Raw genomic sequence first — 19,888 nt, 5'->3', positions numbered from 1 at the left:
CTAGAGGTTGCCATTTCCCAGAACCCAGTAACTCAGATAATGACCATTTAGCTTGTGGAAATGAGAGTTCTTGGCCTGGACCTTGCTCTTTGGTGGTGGTGCCTGAATTGTCTTCACACAACTGGAGCACGGAAGGACTTTGGTCAGAGCTCAGAGTGGGTCGGGAGAGACTGTTAGCAGAGTAGGACCCGCCTACCATTTACGCCAGTGTGCCAGCTCTTGGGAACTATTCTCTGGGTCTTGGGCTGCCTGCTGCCTCTTCACTCTCTTCTCCTAATCCCGAGAAACGTCTTAGAATCAGCAGGTACACATTGCTTCCTGGCCAGGGAGAACTGACAGCCATTAAATAGACATCAGAGTTATCTCTTGCGTACCCCAGGGTAAGAAATATGATGCTTGAGGGAAGTTATGCATTACTCTGTCATTACCAGTGAAAATGCTGCATTCTCCAAGAAAGCTTTCAGCACCTAGCCTCAGCAGCTCCTCTCCCTCATCTTGTCTGTAGCATTTTATAGCTTGGATCATAATGTTTTTGTTTTGGAAATAATATCCAGCTTAGAAAAAAGTTGCAAGAATAGTACAAATAGCCATTCATATACCTTTTATGCAGATGTACCTGATAACATTTTACTTCATTTACTTAATCGTTTGTGCTTGCAAATATGTTCTCTTTTTCTATCCCTTTCTCTCTACCTCCCTCATACACACATGCACACACATGTTGTAACTATTATTGGGATTATTTCTGGCCCTGTCATGTGGCACGCAGGATCTTTAGTTCCACAACCAGGGATCAAACCCATGCCCTCCACAGTGAAAGCACGGAATCTTAACCACTGGGCTGCCAGGGAAGTCCCTGGGACTATTTTTTTTAGAGTAAATTGTAAGTATGATAGCCCTGTACTCCTAAATATTTCAATATGTGTCTCTTAAGAATATGGATATTCCCTTCCATAACCACACTAATTATCAACTGCAATAAATTTAACATTGATACCATACTTTATGTAGTCTGTTGTCTGCATTCCAATTTTGTCATGACCTGATAATGTCCTTCATTTTTTTCCTCTAATGTTGGAGCAAGAACATGATCATAAATTGTATTTTTTTGTCACATACTCTGTCTCTCTTAATCTGTATTTGCTTTGTTTTTGTTTGTTTAGTCTCTTTTAATATGGAATAGTCCTTAGCCTTTCTTTGTCCTTTATGATTTTGACATTTTTGAGAAATACAAGCCCCTTCTCCCTTTATAGAAGTAGAGTATTCCTTACTTGAGGGTTATCTGATGTTTTCTCATGACTAAAGTCAGGTTATGCATTCTCAGCTGAAAGAGCTCATAAATAATGTTGTATCCTGCACAGGGTACAACATATCTAGAGGCACATGATGTCCATCTGTCCCTTATTGGTGGGGTGTTGTCTGATTTCTTACTGTATGGTTATGATTTTGTTCCTGTGCTGCTAATGAGCTTTCTGTGGGGAGACATTGTTAAGACCATACAAATACCCTGCTGCTCATAATTTAGCATTCTAGATTTAGCAACTATTCATGATTCTTGGTGCACCAGTCTTTACTGTGAGGATTGCCAAATGATGATTTGTTTCAATCCCAGTACATGCTTCACATTTACCAGTTGGCTGTCAGCATTCTGCTGAAGAGTTAAGAACTTTCCCTTCTCCCTTTGTCTCTTTATTATCTGTTATTGGTATGGTCTCATGGGTTTCTATTTTTTTCCCCATTGGTTTGTAATTCATTACTGTCCTTAATTACTTTGGTGTTCAAATTGTCCTTCAAGCTGACTCCTGTATGATGTGTCCCTATTAGTCTTTGAGTACTTCCTTATTTGGGGGCATAATAAGATCTTGTGCCTTCCATATTTCTCCCTAGAATCAACCTGAAATTCAAGAAGCCATGGTTCGTTTTTGCTATTTGAAGCCAAAACTTGGGTGCTAGATGTACTCATTGCTTAGGATATCTTTGCTTCTAGGCTTGTTGGCAGAGCTGTGTGTGTATGTGTGTTTGTTGGCAGAGCTGTGTGCATGTGTTAAGTTGCTTCAGTTGCATCTAGCTCTTTGTGACCCTATGGACTATAGCTCACCAGACTCCTCATCCATGGGATTTTCCAGGCAAGAATACTGGAAGGGATTGCCATGCTCTCCTCTAGGGGATCTTCCCAACCCAGGGATCGAACCTGTGAGTCTTATGTCTCTTGAGTTGGCGGGCAAGTTCTTTACCAGTAGTGCCACCTGGGAAGCTGCAGAGCTAGGAAATGTATTTAACTACACACATGTGCACCACCCTGTGTATATGCATAAGTGTATGTATGTGTGTAAATGTGTATACTCATATACTTATTTTAGAGATCATGAGTTCATACCAATAACCCCAGTTTCAGTCCATTTTTATGGATTCTTCCTTGCCTCTCCCCATTTTACATTTGTCTCTTTCACAGTAAGAACTCTGTCTCCCAGTAACATTACCACACTTTCTACTTTCCTCTATTCTGTAATGCATTTGAAATGTATGCTTGCCCATACTACTATAAAACCAATCTACAAAAAAATTTATGATTTATTTACTGTCTCCTCTGGTTAATTTAATTTCATCTTTGAATATGTAGAGGATTAACATGTTTTCAAGTCAAAACTTCAAAAAAATATACACAGAAGTGTCGCTCCCTCCCAATTCCTATCTACTCCATTCTCCACTCTCCTTTTATATTTTGAACTTTCTTGTTTTCCAGCATATCCTTCCTATGTTTCTTTTTTAGATAACAGATATATTTTTTTATCTCCTTCTTATATAAAAGTATACATAGTATATGTATACTCCATGTAGCACTTTATTCACTTTAACTGTTCAGAGGTACTTCATAAAATTATCATTGGTTCTTATTTGTTTTTAAATGTGTGTATCTTACCTCCCATTCTAACAGTTAAATTTCTTCAAGGCTGGATCTGTGATATGCTTTTTTGTTCTTTAGATCCCACCTCTGCCATCTTACTTTCTGTGCAGTCTTAAACAAGTTGCTCAATCTCTCTGTGCCTCAGCTTCTCTGTCTGTGAGGCAGGGATAATGTAGGGTTCCTGTAAAGATTTAATGTGTTAATACACACAGAGCATTTAAAAGTGCCTGGCCCATAGTAAATATACATTGTTTATGGTCCTGAAGAAGCTATCTCAGTGTGTTATACATTTAGATGTTCAATAAATATATGTTTACAATAAACCTTTATTTTGCTAGGTGCTAGGGAAAAAGTAATGAAAGAGACATAGATTCTTTGCTCAAAGAGATTATAATAATAAGTTATTAGTCCTAGTCATTCTCTGAAAGCAGTTTTCATATTGTTTATATTTTGGGTTTTGAGACTTAAGATATACAATGGTTAAGGATAAGGGCCTGATTATTTCCAGGAATTTATATGAGAGTCTGTATGATTCAGAGGAAAAGCAATGAAGTAAAAATCTGAGAGCACAATTCTGATTCTTATTCTGACCCTCACATGTGATGTGGGCAAATCCCATTCCTTCTTCAGGCCTCACTTTTTTTAAGCAAAATAAATAAATAAGCTGTTGCAGAAGCTAGGCTCAAAGGTGCCTTTTAATTTTTAGGTCTTCCCTAATGGCTCAGTGGTTAAATAATCTGCCTGCAGTGCAGGAGTTGCAGGTTATATCACTGGATCGGGAAGATCCACTGGAGGAGGAAATGGCAACCCACTCCAGTATTCTTGCCTGAAAAATCCCACAGACAGAGGTGCCTGGCCGGCTACAGTCCATGGGGTCGAAAAGAGTTGGACATGACTAAGCATGAGCCTAGAGGCTCGGATAGTAAGGAATCTGCCTGCAATGCAGGAGACCTGGGTTTGATCCGTGGGTCAGGAAGATCCCCTGGAGAAGGGAATGGCTGCAAACTCCAGTTCCCTTGCCTGGAGAATTCCGTGGACAGGAGAGTGACAGCTTATGGGCTATAGTCCATGGGGTTGCAAAGAGTCGGACACAACTGAGCAACTGACAACAGCAACAAGCACTGATGAGTCTAGATCTCAGACTAGTTCCAGACTGATCTGGGTGTGGAGGGTGGCTACCGTTGGTATTTTTTTGAAAAGGATGATAAATTACACTGAGTTGATACAATAGACTGTAATAACGTCACTTAATGTATTTATTACTAGAGAGGTTATTTTAAGTATATATTATGTCTACTAAAATGATTCTTAAGTATGTTAAATTTATAGTATCAGTTTTCTTTCTGTTTTATATGGCCTTATCTCTTATTTTTCTTTTTTCCATCTCACATAAATCAGTGTCTGTTTTTTCTCTCATTTTATCTCCTCAAAGAAATTGTAAAGACTTTCACATATATTTAGACTATTCGTCAGCTGTTAGAATTCTTAACAGCCTCATCTTTCACTATTCTCTTCTATATAAATTTTACCTCCCCAACCTCATCTTTTATCACACTTCTCCCATATTGGCCTTGGTTCTGTTCCTTGAATATACCAATCTGGTTTCCCTCTGCTTATGTCTCTCATTGTCTAAATATTTTATATGGCTAATACCTCTTACATTTCATAATTCAGCTCAAATATTGCTCCTCAGAGATTTCCTGCCCACCCAAATGGAATCGGCTTTCTACTCACCCACTCTACACTCTTTAGCACTCCATTTTATTTTCTTCATGCATTTACATGTTTGCTTGTTAATTGTCCTTTGGTAGTAGAATAAAGATCAGGGCTGTAGTTTGTGTTAGTCACTATATTCCCAGCATCTAGGACACTATGTGCTACATATTTGTAACAAATGAATGAATGTGCCCTATTATCTGGTCTTACCAGTTATCTGACAGTTTTCTCAGTACACCTTGTGTTTTCTTGCTTCCAAACCTTTATATAGTTAATGTGTTTATTTATTTATTAATTTTGAAGGTTAATGCATAAGTAGTGGGAAGGTTATAGATCAGAGCCAGATTATACCTGAGGGACTTTTGGGAGTCCCTGTATTACAGGGGAAAGAACCTTAAAGTGAATGTCGAGTACATAGATTTTACTCTAGCTCATTCATGTGTACCCTTGGTTATAGTACCACTTATTGATCCTTAAAGGCTCAGCCCTAATACTATGTCTGTAATAAAGCCTGCAATTCTCTCAGTTTTCAGTTGGAATGACTCTCAAGGTCTTCTTTGGATTCCTATTGCTTAGTTACAACTCTGACCACATTCTGTCTATATAAAGTCACTCAAGTGGGTTAACTCATGTAATGACAATAAACATTTCCTTAGAAACCTGGACTCTCTCAGTTGCAAGTGACAGAAACTTAAGTCAGACTGGATTAAGAGAAAGGCATATTTATTAGCTCAAGAAACTAGAAAGCTGGGGCTTCCTTGGTGGCTCAGTGGTAAAGAATCTGCCTGCCAATGCAAGGAGACCTGGGTTCAGTCACTGGGTTGGGAAGATCCCTTGGAGAAGGAAATGGCAACTCACTCCAGTATTCTTCCTGGGAAATCTCATGGACTTAGGAGCCTGGTGGGCTACAGTCCATGGGTTGCAAGAGTCGGACACAACCTAGCAACCAAACAACAAGTTGAAAAGGTATTTAGGGGACTGTAGGCATACATAAAAGGATTGTTGAGGTGCCCATCTCCTGGGATGTCTTTGAAAGTTACTTGGAGCAGACAGTGTTTGGATGGAGAAATGAAAGAAAATTGAATTGCCTTGATTTAAGGGGAAAAAATGGGAAAGACACTCTGGAATAAGTAAATAACATGAAAGAACAGGCACATTATTGGACATTATTAATCAGTTCATAAAGTGGAAAGTGGTGAGAGAAGCTGGAGAGGTAGGTAGACTAGATCATGGGCACTTTTTAGATCATGTCAAAGAGCATGATCTAGTTGATGGGGAGCCATTGAAGAGAAGCGGAGAAATCAGCTATGGGCTTAGATAGATCACTGGTACCACTGTGGAAGATGGATTTTAAGATGAGCCAAATTGGAAGCAGGGAGACCAGAGTGCTATTGCCATAAAGTATATCTGGACTCCTGTGGTGGTAACAGGAAGAGGAGAGGCAGATTGGAGAAATACGTAGGCTAAAATCAGACCATGTTGGTGCTTGGAAAGGAAGAATTTAGGATGGCTCAGGTATTTTGGCTTGGATGACTGGTGGTTCTTCTAAAGCTCAAGGGAATAAGAGAGGATGAAAAAATTAGGGGTAGGGAGAGAAAGATGACATTTAATTAAATTTTGTCCATGTTACACATGATATAGATGCCATAGGATATCCTGATATGTATGTCAAGCAAGGATTTGGAATATGTTGTTTTCAGGAGAAGTTAGTGCTGGAGGTAAGGATTCAGGAGTCAGCAGCAGATAGGGAATAGTTAAAACTACTGAGTTAGGACTGATGGAGAGAGAAGAGAGTAGGGTGAGAGAAGTAGAGAGCCATGACTGCTATTTGGTTTGAGCAGTATTGACTAGGAAGGGCTATGGGGGACTTTCTAGAGGGATGGGAATGTTCTGTATCTTGATCTGGGTCACATAAACATAAATATGTACACATGTAATGTGTCATACTCTGAAAATTTGTGCACTTTATGTAAGTTACACCTGAGTTTAAAAACAGCCAAAGGATTAGAGAATTCAAGAGGGAATGAGTGGTCATAGATGTTAAGAGTTTTATAGAGCTCTGGTGAGTTCAGCACTGAGAAGTTCAATGGTATGTTTGGGTGAGAACAAGAACGCTGACTTCCATTGTGCTAAAATGTTTCTGATGGAGGCACAGGAATCTTGGTGAGCTAAATTAAATTGCTGATGGATTATACAGCTATCCCTTGACAGCCTCAGAAATATCCTGCTTCCAGGGACCCCTCTTGATACCAAAATTCAGGGATGCTCAATTTCCTGATACAAAATGGTGTAATATTTGCATATAACCCATGTACATCCTCTAGTATAAGTTAAATCATCTCTTGATTACTTATAATACCTAATACAGTGTAAATGGTGTGTATATAGTTGTAAAAGCAATATTAAATGCTGTTGAAGTTGCCAGCCTTTGGCAAACTCGGGTTTTGCTTTTTGGAACTTTCTGGATTTTTTTTTTCTGAATATTTTCAGTCCATGGTTGATTAACTCTGAAGATGTGGAGCCTGTGGATATAGAGGGCTGACTGTAATCTTTTTCTTATTTAGGCAAGAAATACAGCCTATGAGTGGATCAGGACATCTCTGGCCAAACCGTTGAAAGAGAAGGAAGAAGGAGAAAAACATTTGGAAGCAGAAAAACAGTTGGAAGCAGAAAACATTGAACAGATCAATAACAAATCAATAGAGGTAAAATGAAAACAACTAAGGCTTTTTTTTTTTTAATTTAAGATGGGAGTATCATAAGAGAAGGCCCTAAGCTATTTCTATTTTTGTTGTACTGCTATCCATAATTTCTACTTTGTGATCCAAGATCCCAGCATCTTAGTTCCAAACTACAGGATGGAAAGAGTGAAGAAAAAGAGACAAAGGGTGCATGTGTGTGGCGTCATGAGAAGGTTCCCAGAAGCTAACATCTGACACTTTTTATTCTAATTGTTTGGCTAAAACTTGGTCACATGGTCACACTTCAGGGGAGCCTCTTTTTTACATCTGTGAGCCCAGTTATAAAATTATGTAACAACTCTAGAAGAAGAGGAGGTTTATTGACGGGCAGGTACTAGTCTTTGTTGCTTTCAAGGTACTGAATACTTCAGTATGGGAGAAGCAAGGTGGTGTCATTTCCTCTTGTATAAAAAAAGCCAAGTGCTCGGACTTGTTATGCTTTGTTTTGTTTTCCATCCAGGATATCCATGCATTTGCAATCCGGAGCCTAGCAGAACTGACTGCCTGCTCAATTGAACTTTTTCACAAAACAGCGGCTCTGGTTCTACATGGCCGGAAACAGGAAGTAACAACCATAGAAAGGAGCAGAGCCCTTTGCCAGTGAGTGTAATAAGTATCCCTCTAAAAGGAAGCATATTGCTGTAAGAGTTTTCTCAGTTTTCTTTCCAAAGTTTTAGAAACTTTCCTCTCAATAAGATGTTATTCACGTTGCACCATTCACATCTTTGAGGTTTATTTTGGATTTTGTTTATTTTCATTGAGCCTTAAATCTGCATTAGAAATTTACCTTTTTTAATTAACCAACTCATACTCTGAAAACTATTTTTTCCCCAGATTATTGGCCTTAGTTGGAATAGAATTGTACATAAGTGAAAACAGAAAATAGTTCTGAGAACCTCAGTTTTTTTTTAATTTAAAAAAAAAATTATTTATTTATTTTTGGTTGTGCTGAGTCTACATTGCATAACAGTTGCTAGATTTTGAGTGCTAACTATATGCCAGGTACCATGCTAAGTGAAGTGAAGTGAAGTCGCTCAGTCGTGTCTGACTCTTAGTGACCTCATGGATGGCAGCCTACCAGGCTCCTCCGTCCATGGGATTTTCCAGGCAACAGTACTGGAGTGGGCTGCCATTGCCTTCTCCATGCTAAGGGATACATATAAATGTATCATTAGTAATCTTTAAAACAAACTTCAAGATAAGTGATCAGTCCAGCTTTAAAAATGAGGAAACGCAGACTTAAGTAAATTGCCAAGTTTTGCAGACTGGGATTTAAACCCAGGTCTAAGTTTCAAACCCTTTTTTTTTTTTTGGTTTGTTTTTTACTATATTGATGATTTTGAACAAAATTTTTAAAAATAATAGAATGTAGATAATCACAGGAGGAAAAAAAAAACCCCTACTGTTTTCTATAGTCACAAGAGGGAGAAAACAAAATCCTACTGTTTTCTAACTAAATCTCCTAATTAAATAATGAGAATTTTCATTGGGAAAAAAAACGTGAGTGAGAGTGTCTAGTGTATTAGGATTAGAAGAGACCCTTGATGGTCTCTGGGCCTCTTCTTCACTACACTGTTGCTGCCCCTCTACAACATTCCATAAGGAGGGGGCCTAGTCTTGTTTTAAACATTTTTAGGATGAGAAGTGAAGTTGCGCAGTCATGTGCGACTCTTTGTGATCCCATGGACTATAGCCGACCAGGCTCCTCCATCCATGGAATTGTCCAGGCAAGAGTTCTGGAGTGGTTTGCCATTTCCTTCTCCAGGGGATCTTCCCGACCTGGAGGTCGAACCCAGGGCTTCTGCATTACAGGCAGACACTTTACCGTCTGAGCCACCAAGGAAGCCCCATCCTTAGGATGAGGGATTCACAAACCTACAGCATCCTGTTCTTTGGGAAAGTAGCTATTTCCACTGCTTGGAATGCTTTTCAAGTCATGGCTCTTCGCCTCACTGAATTCAGTTTTTACTTCTAAGAGGTTCCTTTTTTCACCTCCAATCTAAAATGCTATCTTCAACCATTTTCTCATTGTTTTTTCCCCTCTGACTCTTTCAGTATTACATAGATCAATTTAACTTCCTCAAGGTTTGGATTTATATTTTATTTATTTATTTATTAAGATTTATTTATTTTATTTTTGGCTGCATTGAGTCTTCATTGCTGTGCACAGGCTTTCTCTAGTTGTGGCAAGTGGGGGCTACCCTTCAGTGTGGTGGGCAGTCTTCTCATTACAGTGGCTTCTCGTTGCAGATCTCAGGCTCTAGGCGCCTGGGCTTCAGTAGTTGTGGTTTACAGGCTTAGTGACTCTACAGCATGTGGGGTCTTCCTGGACCAGGGATTGAACCTGTGACCCATACATTGGCAGGTGGATTCTTAACCACTTGACTACCAAGGAAGCCCATTTTGTTTTGTTTTTTAATTTTTTTTAATTAAAAAAAAGTTTTATACAGTTTTTAAAGATTACCTTTTTTTTTTTAAATTTTATTTTATTTTTAAACCTGAAACACTGTATTAGTTTTGCCAAACATCAAAACGAATCTGCCACAGGTATACATATGCTCCCCATCCTGAACCCTCCTCCCTCCCCACACCATCCCTCTGGGTCGTCCGAGTACACCAGCCCCAAGCATCCAGTATCATGCATCGAACCTGGACTGGCAAAAAGTATAAAGATCCACAGTTATTACAGAATATTGGCTTTATTACCCATGTTGTATAGTACATCCCTGAGCCTGTCTTAACACCCAATAGTTTGTACTTCCCACTCCCTCACCTACATATTGCCCCTCCCTCCCTCTCCCTACTGGTAACTGCTGTGTTCTCCATATATGTGAGTCTGCCTCTTGTTTATTTTAGTCATTAGTTGTATTTTTTTTACTCCATATATGTGATATCATACAGTATTTGTCTTTCTCTATCTGACTTATGTCCTCTTAGTCCATCCATGTTGCTGCAAATGGCAGAATTTCATTCTTTTTTATGGCCAAGTAGTGTTCCGTTGTCTATATATACTGCATCTTTATCCATTCATCTGTTGATAGACACTCAGGTTACTTCCATATCTTGGCAATTATGAATAATACTGTTATGAACATTGGAGTGCATGTATCTTTTTGAGTTAGTGTTTTTTTTTTTTTTTTTTGATATATACCCAGGAGTGGAATTGTTGAGTCATACGGTAGTCCTATTTTTAGTTTTTTGAGAAAACTATACTATTCCCACAGTGGCTGCACCAGTTTACATTGCCACCATCAGTTACAAGGGTACCCCCTTTTCCACATTGTTGCTAACATTTGTTATTTGTGTTCTTTTGGATGACAGCCATTCTGACAGGTATAAGGTGATATCTCATTGTAGTTTTCTAAAAAAATTTTTAATTTTTAAAAATTAAAAAAACTTTCATTGGAGTGTAGTTGATTTACAATGTTGTACTAGTTTCAGGGGTACAGCAAACTGAATCAGCTGTACATATGTCCACTTTTTTTTTTTTTAAGATTCTTTTCCCACGTAGGCCATTAGAGTACTAAGAGTTCCTTGTTGTATATATAGCAGGTTATTATTAGTTATGTATTTTATATATAGTAGTATGTATACATCAGTCCCAATCTTCCAGTTTATCCCTCCCCACCCGGGTAACCATAAGTTTGTTTCCTATATCCATGACTCTACTTCTGTTTTGTAAATAAGTTTTTTTTAAAGATTCCCCATATAAGTGATACCATATTTGTCTTTTTGTATTTGACTTATTTCACTCAGTGTAATGTTACTGTCTTATTGTGGCTTTGATTTGCCTTTTCCTGATATATTTTTGAATTCTTTATTTTCTTAGCTCATATCACCATTTAGTGCATATTATGTATATATAAATATATCTATATGTTTATGTCTGTGTATAAATGTATACATACATAACTATAAACATATACAAATACCCATCTCTTTCTATATTTATAGTCTCCCTCTTAATCAGCAAGTAAGTCAGTATTCATGAACACTGGTACTTTGCTTGTTTACTAATATATCCCCAGTGCTCAGAAGTACCTGGCACATAGAAGCCTTTCAGTATGTGTTGAATGAATGAATAAATATTTTAACTATTTTTCTAAATGAAAAGTAGGATCTTTCAGGTACTGCCTTGTATCCTTAAAATGTATCTTAGTTATTTCCTTTGATTTAATTTGAAAGCATAGTTTTTTCCAGAGAATTTTGTAGAAAAATATTTCTCTAAGGACTAAACCTTCTCTTCCTGTAGTATGGGCCTCCAAATACTTGCTTTAAAAGCTGCCTTCTTACATTTAGTATCAGGTGTGGGTTTTTTTTTTTTTTTTTCCTGATAGTAGCTTTATTTTAAAAAAACAAAGAGAAAATAATAAAACAGAAAAGAACCCTTCTCTTTTCCCTTCTTTTCTAGGATGACAGTTTTGTTGTGTAAAGAATTGTCCTGTCTGTCTAAAGAGTTCACCACCTGCCTAACAACTGCTGGGGTAAGAATTCATGACTTTTATTGGGCTAATGTCTGTTTTGTTTTGTTTTTAGAATAGCTTTATTAAGATATAGTTTACATATCTTAAAAATTTGCCTATTTAAGTGTACATTTTAGTGATTTTTAATATATTTACAGAGCTGTGTAGCCATCACCATAATCTAATTTTAGATCTTTTTCATCACCTCTCAGAAAACCTCACACCATTAGCAGTCACTTACTTTGCCCTTCCCCTCTGTATACTTCTAACGTTAAGCAACACTAATATATTTTCTGTCTATAGATTGGCCTATTCTGGGCATTTACTATAAATGGGATCACTCAGTATTGTGGTGTTTTGTGTCTGGTTTCTTTCACTTGTTTGTGGTAGTTCAGTTGCTAAGTCGTATCTGACTCTGCAACCTCATGGACTATAGCCCACCAGGCTCTTCTGTCCATGGAATTTCTCAGGTAAGAATACTGGCATGGGTTGCCATTTCCTTTTCCAGGGGATCTTCCTGACCCAGGGATCAAACCTGCGTCTCCTTCCTGACAGGCAGATTCTTTACCACTGAATCACCTGGGAAGCCCTTCTTTCACTTAGCGTAATGTTTTGAGATTCGTCCACATTGTATCAGTATTTCCTTTTTATTACTAAATAGTACTCTATTTTATGGATATACCTTATTTATCTGTTCATCAGTTGATAGACATTCGGATTGTCTATGCTTTTTGATTATAATGAATGTTGTTACTATAAACATGCATATATGTTTTTATTTCTCTTGGGTGGATAGTTAGGAGTAGAATTTCTGGGTCATATGGGTAATACAGACCATTAAGGAACTGTCAGACTGTTTTCCAAAGTAGATGTATCATTTTACACTCCTGCCAGCAATGTATGAGGGTTCCAGTTTCTCCACATCCTTGTTGACACTTGCTATTTTCTGTTTTGTTTTAAAAATTTTACCTGAGCTAGTGGGTGTGAAGTATTATCTCATTATTATTATTTTTTTTTTTTCGCATTTCCCTGTTGGCTAATTATGTTGAGCATCTTTTCATGTGCTTGTTAGCAATTTGTATGTCTTTGTTAAAGAAATGTCATTTCAAGTCCTTTGCCTCTTTTTAAGGTTATCTTTTTATTGTTAGTTTCTAAATTGGGATGTTTATTATTTCTTATTTATTCTGATTTTAATTACTTGTCTTTTATTATTTACGATTTATTATTGAGTTGTAGGGGGCTTCCCTGTAGCTCAGACAGTGAAGAATCTACCTGCAATGTAGGAGACCTGGGTTTGATCCCCGGGTTGGGAAGATCCCCTGGAGAAAGGAATGGCAACCCACTCCAGTATTCTTGCATTGAGAATCCCACAGACAGAGGAGCCTGGTGGACTACAGTTCATGGGGTTGTAAAGAGTCAGACATGACTGAAGGAGATGGTGAAGGACAGGGAAGCCTGATGTGCTGCCATCCATGGGTTGCAAAGAGTCAGACATAACTGAGCAACTGAAATATTGAGTTATAGAAGTTCTTTAGTTTTTCTAGATACAAATTCCTTACAAATATACGATATGCACATGTTTTCTGCCAGTCCATGGGCTATTCTTTCACTTTCTTGATAGTGAATAGTGATATAATCCAAATTGTCAATATTCTCTTTTATAACTTGTTCTTTTGGTATTGTATCTAAAGAATCATTGCCTCACCCAAGATTATGAGGATTTATTCATGTTTTTTTCCTAAGACTTCTGTGTTGCAGCTCTTATGTTTATGTCTGTTATCCATTTTTTTGTGTAGGATGTGAGGTAGGGGCCCAACTTTATTTTTTTTTGCGTGTGGATATCCAGTATTTCCAGCATCGTTTGTTGAAAAATTTTCCTCTTTTGAATTGTCTTAGCCCCTCTCTGTCTAATATCAACTGACTGTAGACATGTGGATTTCTTTCTGGACTCTTATTTCTATTGCATTGATCTGTATGTATCTTTATGCCAGTATAGATTACTGTAGCTTTGTAGTAGGTTTTGAAATTAAGCAGTGTAAGTTTTCCAACTTTGTTATTCTTTTTCAAGACTTTTTTTGTCTGTCTTGGGCCCTGTGCAATTACATCTGAATTTTAGGATCAGTTTATCTACATCTAACTGAATTTTGCAACTCATTTTTGTTCTTTTATATACAATCTTCAGTATATTTTGTGCTGCTCTCCTGAGACCTGTGATGAGAATGTAGACTTTGATAAGATAAGAATTCCGAAGTTTGACTCTAGTGTTAAGGGCAGCGCCTTACTTTGACTATGGTAACTCTAATATTTTGCAGTTGCCAGCCAGTGGAAGAGTTGTAGTTAAAGCGAAAGTTTTTGTTTGTTTGTTTGTTTGTTTTGTTCTGGTTTAAGGAATTGTAAAAATTTACTGAAGGTGTGTGAACTAAGGAAGATGATTCAGACATCAGTAATCATGAATTGGGATAAAATCAAGGGCGTTTTAAATGGACAAATAAAAATCATTTTGTAGTAAACCAAGCTCATCCATACAGAGAACAGATAGGTGGTTGCTAGAGGCAAGTGGTGGGGCTGGGCCACATGGGTAAAGTGAGTCAAAAGATACAAACTTTCAATTATAAAATAAATAATGTACAGCATTGGGGATGTAATGTACACCATGATGTCTATAGTTAATAGTATCTATTGCATATTTGAAAGTTGCTAAGAGAGTAGATTTTAAAAGTTCTCATCACAAGAAAAAAATTATTTATGTATAGTGATAGATGTTGACTGGTCTTACTGTCCTCATTTTGCTGTGTATGCAGATAACAATCATTATGTTGTACATCTGCAAAAAATACCTGCAGTTTATATACTGTTATATGTCAATTATACCTCAATTAAAAAAAAAAATCAGCTTGTGGTAAGTATCAGTATGGCAGCAAAGTTATTCTGGGTCCTTACGTTTATTTTAGTTAAGAGCATGGCCCAAATTAATTTTTCTCACTTTGAGTTTAGATTTTTCCTGTAGGGGACAATTCTGTTATATAGCTTCTTTTTTCCTCTTAGTGTTTTCTTTAAAAGAATTTCTGGGTTTCCTAAAGTTAATCTTCTGAGGCTAAATTTTTCTATGTATTTCATAAAGATGTCACAGCAAGTTGGCTCTGAGGTGCTAGCTAATACATGGAAGTATTAAATTTGCATTATTTGTTTTCATGTTTTCCAAATGGTGTATCTTAAAAAATCAGTTGAGTCTTTTGAGCACGAGTTTTATATCTGCAGATTTTGTTTTAAAAATTTTTCTGGTTTTCATGGTCAAATAGACCATTTCTATCCCCTTCTGAAATGAAGATACTTTTTAAAGTCAGTAAAAACTACAAAGGAGTACACTCTGAACTTGGATATCACAGAAGGATAGAAAGAAGGAAATTTAAAGTCCTTCCTGATCTGATTCAGACTTTTTCTATGCTTATATTTATGTATGGGTGTGTATGGGTGTGTTTCAAAGTGGGGTCATACTGTACCTATTTTTTCTTTTTTAAATATGCTATGCTCCCTTAACATATTATCCTTTGTTCTAGGTTAAGGAAAAGGCTGATGTCCTTAATCCATTAATCACTGCAGTATTTCTAGAGGTTAGTAGTACTAATTATTATTATTATTTTTTAAGTCTCTAACTTCTAGGGCATTGTGTATTAATAACTCTTCTTAAGTGTTTTTTGTTTTTTTTTTTTTTGGTGGGGGGGCTTCCCTTGTGGCTCAGCTGGTAAAGAATCCACCTGCAATGTGGGAGACCTGGGTTCAGTCCCTGGGTTGGGAATATCCCCTGGAGAAGGGAAAGGCTACCCACTCCAGTATTCTGGCCTGGAGAATTCCATGGACTGTATAGTCCATGGGGTCGCAAAGAGTTGGACATGACTGAGCGACTTTCACTTTACTTCTAAGTTTTTATTTTTTGGCTTTTTAAAACTACTTTAGCTGTGTTGATGCAGGTATGACCAAAATGATGTATATTTGATACATATTTCCTGTCCTTTAATTACAAAGCTTAAAGATGCCAGGTAAAGTGCAGAGGAAGAAGCAGTTAGGCTGTCATTACTTAGTACTACCCCTTGGTAATTAGTGGACAATTCTCAGTAATGAAACATCTTCTGGAGACCAGCTGGTAAACATGAGGGGCTGGAAATTACAAATAGGCTAGTATTGCTACTTGAAGGGCTAAGGTTTATGCAGAGGAGATTAGTTACAAAACAAAAATAAAACATTTTGTCTTTTTCCTTGCCTGGGAATTTTCTTTATTTTGTCAAAAGGGTACATGTATTTATATAACCCTCTTCAATTCATTAGATTTAAGGAGGTGGGTGGTTTAAATCCATGGATGGATTATAGTCCCTCCATATGGGATGCTTTCTGGATTCTGTGGTTTAAGAACTCTATCTTGTAAATTAATTGTGCAAAAAGTTAGATGTTTGATTACCTATTTAAAGCATATTATCTAAGTGTAAGGGGAAAAATATATTTGATAATCAGTTAGGTTTTAAATATGAATTAAATATTTTTGCCACCAGACTGTTACTTCTTTAGTTTTAGATTCTTTTAATGTTACCAATGAGGGAATGCCTTTCATTCCTTAACTGAATCGTTTTCCTTTAATAGTCAGGGAAATCATTCTGATCACTTAAGCAATTAAATATGTTTATGATTTAATAGATGACAGAGTGGTATAGATGAAAGGAGCTTGCAAACCAGGAGCCCAGTCTTGTTCTGGATCTCCCCTGATTTGCAGTATGATCATGGACCAGGCATTTACCTTCTTGGCAGTCTTGTTATGTTTATATACAGAATAAGAGATTTAACTAGATGTGCTGTGAGGTCTCTTTTGGCTTAAAAGTTTGGCATCAGATGTCACATTGAAGTTAAAATAACCATTTAAATTTATGCTACTGATAAATCAAAAAAGGGTTAACACACTTGATATGGGTACCTTTCTGCTCTTTTTGAGTTGGTTGTTCCTGCTTATAGATTTGAACACTTTTGTCCTTGAAATTATACTTTTTTTTTTTTTTTTAATGTAATGAACTCTGTTCTTCTGGAAAGTCAGAACTTGTCAGATATTAATGAAGTCTGGTAAACTCTGGGCATAATGAATCCTAGCTTTTCATAAATACATCTCTTATACTAGACAGAAACATATCTGTACTTTATCATCTTTAAAAGTAGTATTCTTTGTTTATACTTGTGAGCACCTGTCACATGTTCACAACTGTGCTGAGTCCATGGAAGAGGAGCAGTCACAACAGACTATAAATTCTGTTGATTTAGAATTCATAGCCTTCTGAAATCCTCTTTGAGTAATTGAGTAAAATGCTTGTGACAGGATCTACCCACTCATTCAAGGAGTCAATAAGCTTTGAATGCCGAATTTGAGCAAGATGCCAAAGAATGGCTATTATTTTTGATGGACCAGTTGGACAAAAATGGTGACATTCTTTTTTTGTGTTATCATATCATCTTAAGAGCTGGGTCATTCTTTTCCTTTTAACTTCAGTGAAATGATTAAGTCTGTATTCTTATTTGCCAGGCTACAGATTTAGTTAGATTATAAAAATTAGTTTGGTTTTTGTTGTCTTATATTTTCTCTTTTAAGAGACAGCAATATTTTCATTTTCTTATTTTTCATTTCTTATCCCTGTAGGCATCAAACAGTGCTTCCTACATTCAGGATGCCTTTCAGCTACTTTTACCTGTATTGGAGATCTCTTTTATTGAGAACAAGACTGAATTACCAGAGGCATGAGCTTCATGTCCAGAGGCCTTTGTCCGAACATTAAGGAACAGAGAAGATTCTACCTGAGACTTGTGATGGCTGAGAAATGCCACTCACTTCTGGGTAGCCCTGCAGAAGTGAGGGAGAAAGGTTATTTTGGTATATAAAAATGCTGGCAGAAGAGCAGATTTGAAGGAAGTTTGTTGTCTTCACTGCTTGACTGAAGTATTCAGGTCCTCACGCTGCTCTTCCCAGTTGTTATAATTAATAAATTATTTGAAAAGAAACTTTTATAGACAGTTCAAAAATAATAGCTCTAGGTGAAAGTTAATGGGATACTCAGGCAAAGATATTGATCTTTCTTTGGCAATATGTAAAACACTAATATTTTTGTCATGGATGTCATTTTATAGTCCATGGATATAATTGGTTGTTAAGAGGAAAAGAAATTAAAAAAAAAAAAAAGAGGAAAAGGAATTCAATATTTTGGAATTCATGTGCTTGATCTGTTAATGCCATTTTCTTTCTCCTTTCTATAATAAAATCTATTGCTTTTAAGAAAACTGAGTATGTATAAACTCTGTAGTGATTGCCCTTTATTACATGGATTTTTGGAATTGGTTAGAAAATTTCATCTACTCTGTAATTCTCAGTAGATATGTGGCATTGAGGAGAAGCTTATAGAATATACCTACCTATAGCCACATTAATTAACTATAGCCAAGTGTCCTTTGACTTCAAGTTGCTCTCCTGTCCCACGATGGTAAGCTTCAAGTTGTTGTTGCCTCCCACTCTACCAGATTCAAGACAAAGAAATGCAATTTGGAGAAACAGTTTCATGTTTGTAGATATTCTGAGTTTCTAGGATGTTTTTCATGCATACCCTGTATGCAGGATGAATTCTGTAATAGCTAGCTCAAAAGGAGGGTTGAAGCTCTTTCAGCGATGGAGATTTTGTTACTTGGTTGAAATGGATTGTAGAGTCCCATGAAAATGATGTTCATGTATAATAGGATTAAGACACAGTATATTTTTCTTCATTCTTTTTTGTTTCTTTTAATGTATTCTTTAGCATGTTTATAAATATAACTTTTATCCTTCAGATTCTAAGCCGCCTTTTGCTTTCTTCAGCAATTTAAAAGATTTATAAGTCCTCTGGAAAATCCCATGGACGCAGGAGCCTGGTAGACTGCAGTCCATGGGGCTGCTGAGAGTCGGACACGACTGAGCGACTTCACTTTCACTCTTCACTTTCATGCGTTGGAGAAGGAAATGGCAACCCACTCCAGTGTTCTTACCTTGAGAATCCCAGGGACGGGGGAGCCTGATGGGCTGCCGTCTATGAGGTTGCACAGAGTTGGACACGACTGAAGCGACTTAGCAGCAGCAGCAGCAACAGCTATTTTGCTATCCACTCTTGGGAAAAAAAAAAAAAGTTCTCCAACTTGGTGATTTTTAATGTTTCAGGTAACTTTTATGAGCTCTGCCCCATATCTTTTAAACCTTTAAGTAAAATGTAATAATTCTGTCAGTTTATCCTTTTATTTAGTTTTCCAAATGTAAGCCCCAGTATTTTCCCAGACTAAAGAAATAGCAAAGTGAAGCTATAACATAGGTTGATATCAACACTATTTCTATGTGTCACCTTATTTGGGGTAGGGGGCAGTTTGTTAAGCAAGGCAGATTTGGAATCAAAAGGTTCACTGACATCACTAAAATGTTAATTCTGCTTATACTATGTTCTAACATGATGAGAAAAGTTTTTGAGTATTTTTTTTAATAGACACATTTCACTGTTCCCAAAGTGAGCAATTCTGTAATTTCAGAAAAGCAGTTGTGTTATGGTAAATAAAGCTGGTGTTCCCAGCCCTAATGTGTGCCTCAAGCTCATTTGCTCTGTCTGAACTCAACATGGTATTCTTTTGAGCAAGGTTTGGAAACTGGTCACACTGACTATTACCTGTTTGGACTCTCATATAAGGGCAATTTTCAGCTTTTACTCTTCTATCTGGAAACATATCTAAGGTTTTTCTTTAAGAAAGGGGTATAGAGTAGGGGATAGAACAGTGACTGTTTATGCCTCTGTCCAGATTGCAGCCCCCAATTTCACCTATTTGAGATTAGATCTTACAAAAGGCCAATGTGACTTACCGCCTCTTCTTTTTCTCTCATCCCTCTCATCAGCTTCACCCGCCCACCCACATGTGTTTCAGTGGATTATGGAGACTACCAATGAAGTGATGAAAGGGCCAGTTGATTCTGCATAACAGTTGCCTACCTTTCACCTAGAATATAACGAAAAAGAATGAAAGTTCCTTGA

The 19,888-nt window shown here is 37.1% G+C and overlaps 1 protein-coding gene across 3 annotated transcripts in view; it reads left to right on the top strand.

Moving 5' to 3' along the window:
- The window catches only part of FAM114A2 (family with sequence similarity 114 member A2), a 35,421-nt gene extending 17,290 nt beyond the window's left edge, over positions 1-18,131 (top strand). For all 3 annotated transcript variants that reach the window (XM_055559574.1, XM_055559588.1, XM_055559580.1), the window contains exons 10-14: positions 7,186-7,326; positions 7,823-7,962; positions 11,774-11,846; positions 15,383-15,436; positions 17,497-18,131. In XM_055559574.1, the coding sequence (XP_055415549.1) occupies positions 7,186-7,326; positions 7,823-7,962; positions 11,774-11,846; positions 15,383-15,436; positions 17,497-17,598 (510 nt within the window). In that variant the 3' untranslated portion in view covers positions 17,599-18,131. The remainder of the gene's footprint in view (positions 1-7,185; positions 7,327-7,822; positions 7,963-11,773; positions 11,847-15,382; positions 15,437-17,496) is intronic.
- Positions 18,132-19,888: the final 1,757 nt, after the last annotated feature.

This window comes from Bubalus kerabau, chromosome 1 (genome assembly GCF_029407905.1).
Source record: "Bubalus kerabau isolate K-KA32 ecotype Philippines breed swamp buffalo chromosome 1, PCC_UOA_SB_1v2, whole genome shotgun sequence".
NCBI lineage: Eukaryota > Metazoa > Chordata > Mammalia > Artiodactyla > Bovidae > Bubalus > Bubalus kerabau.
Note: the sequence above shows the minus strand (reverse complement) of the source record. Positions and strands in the feature narration are given on the sequence as shown.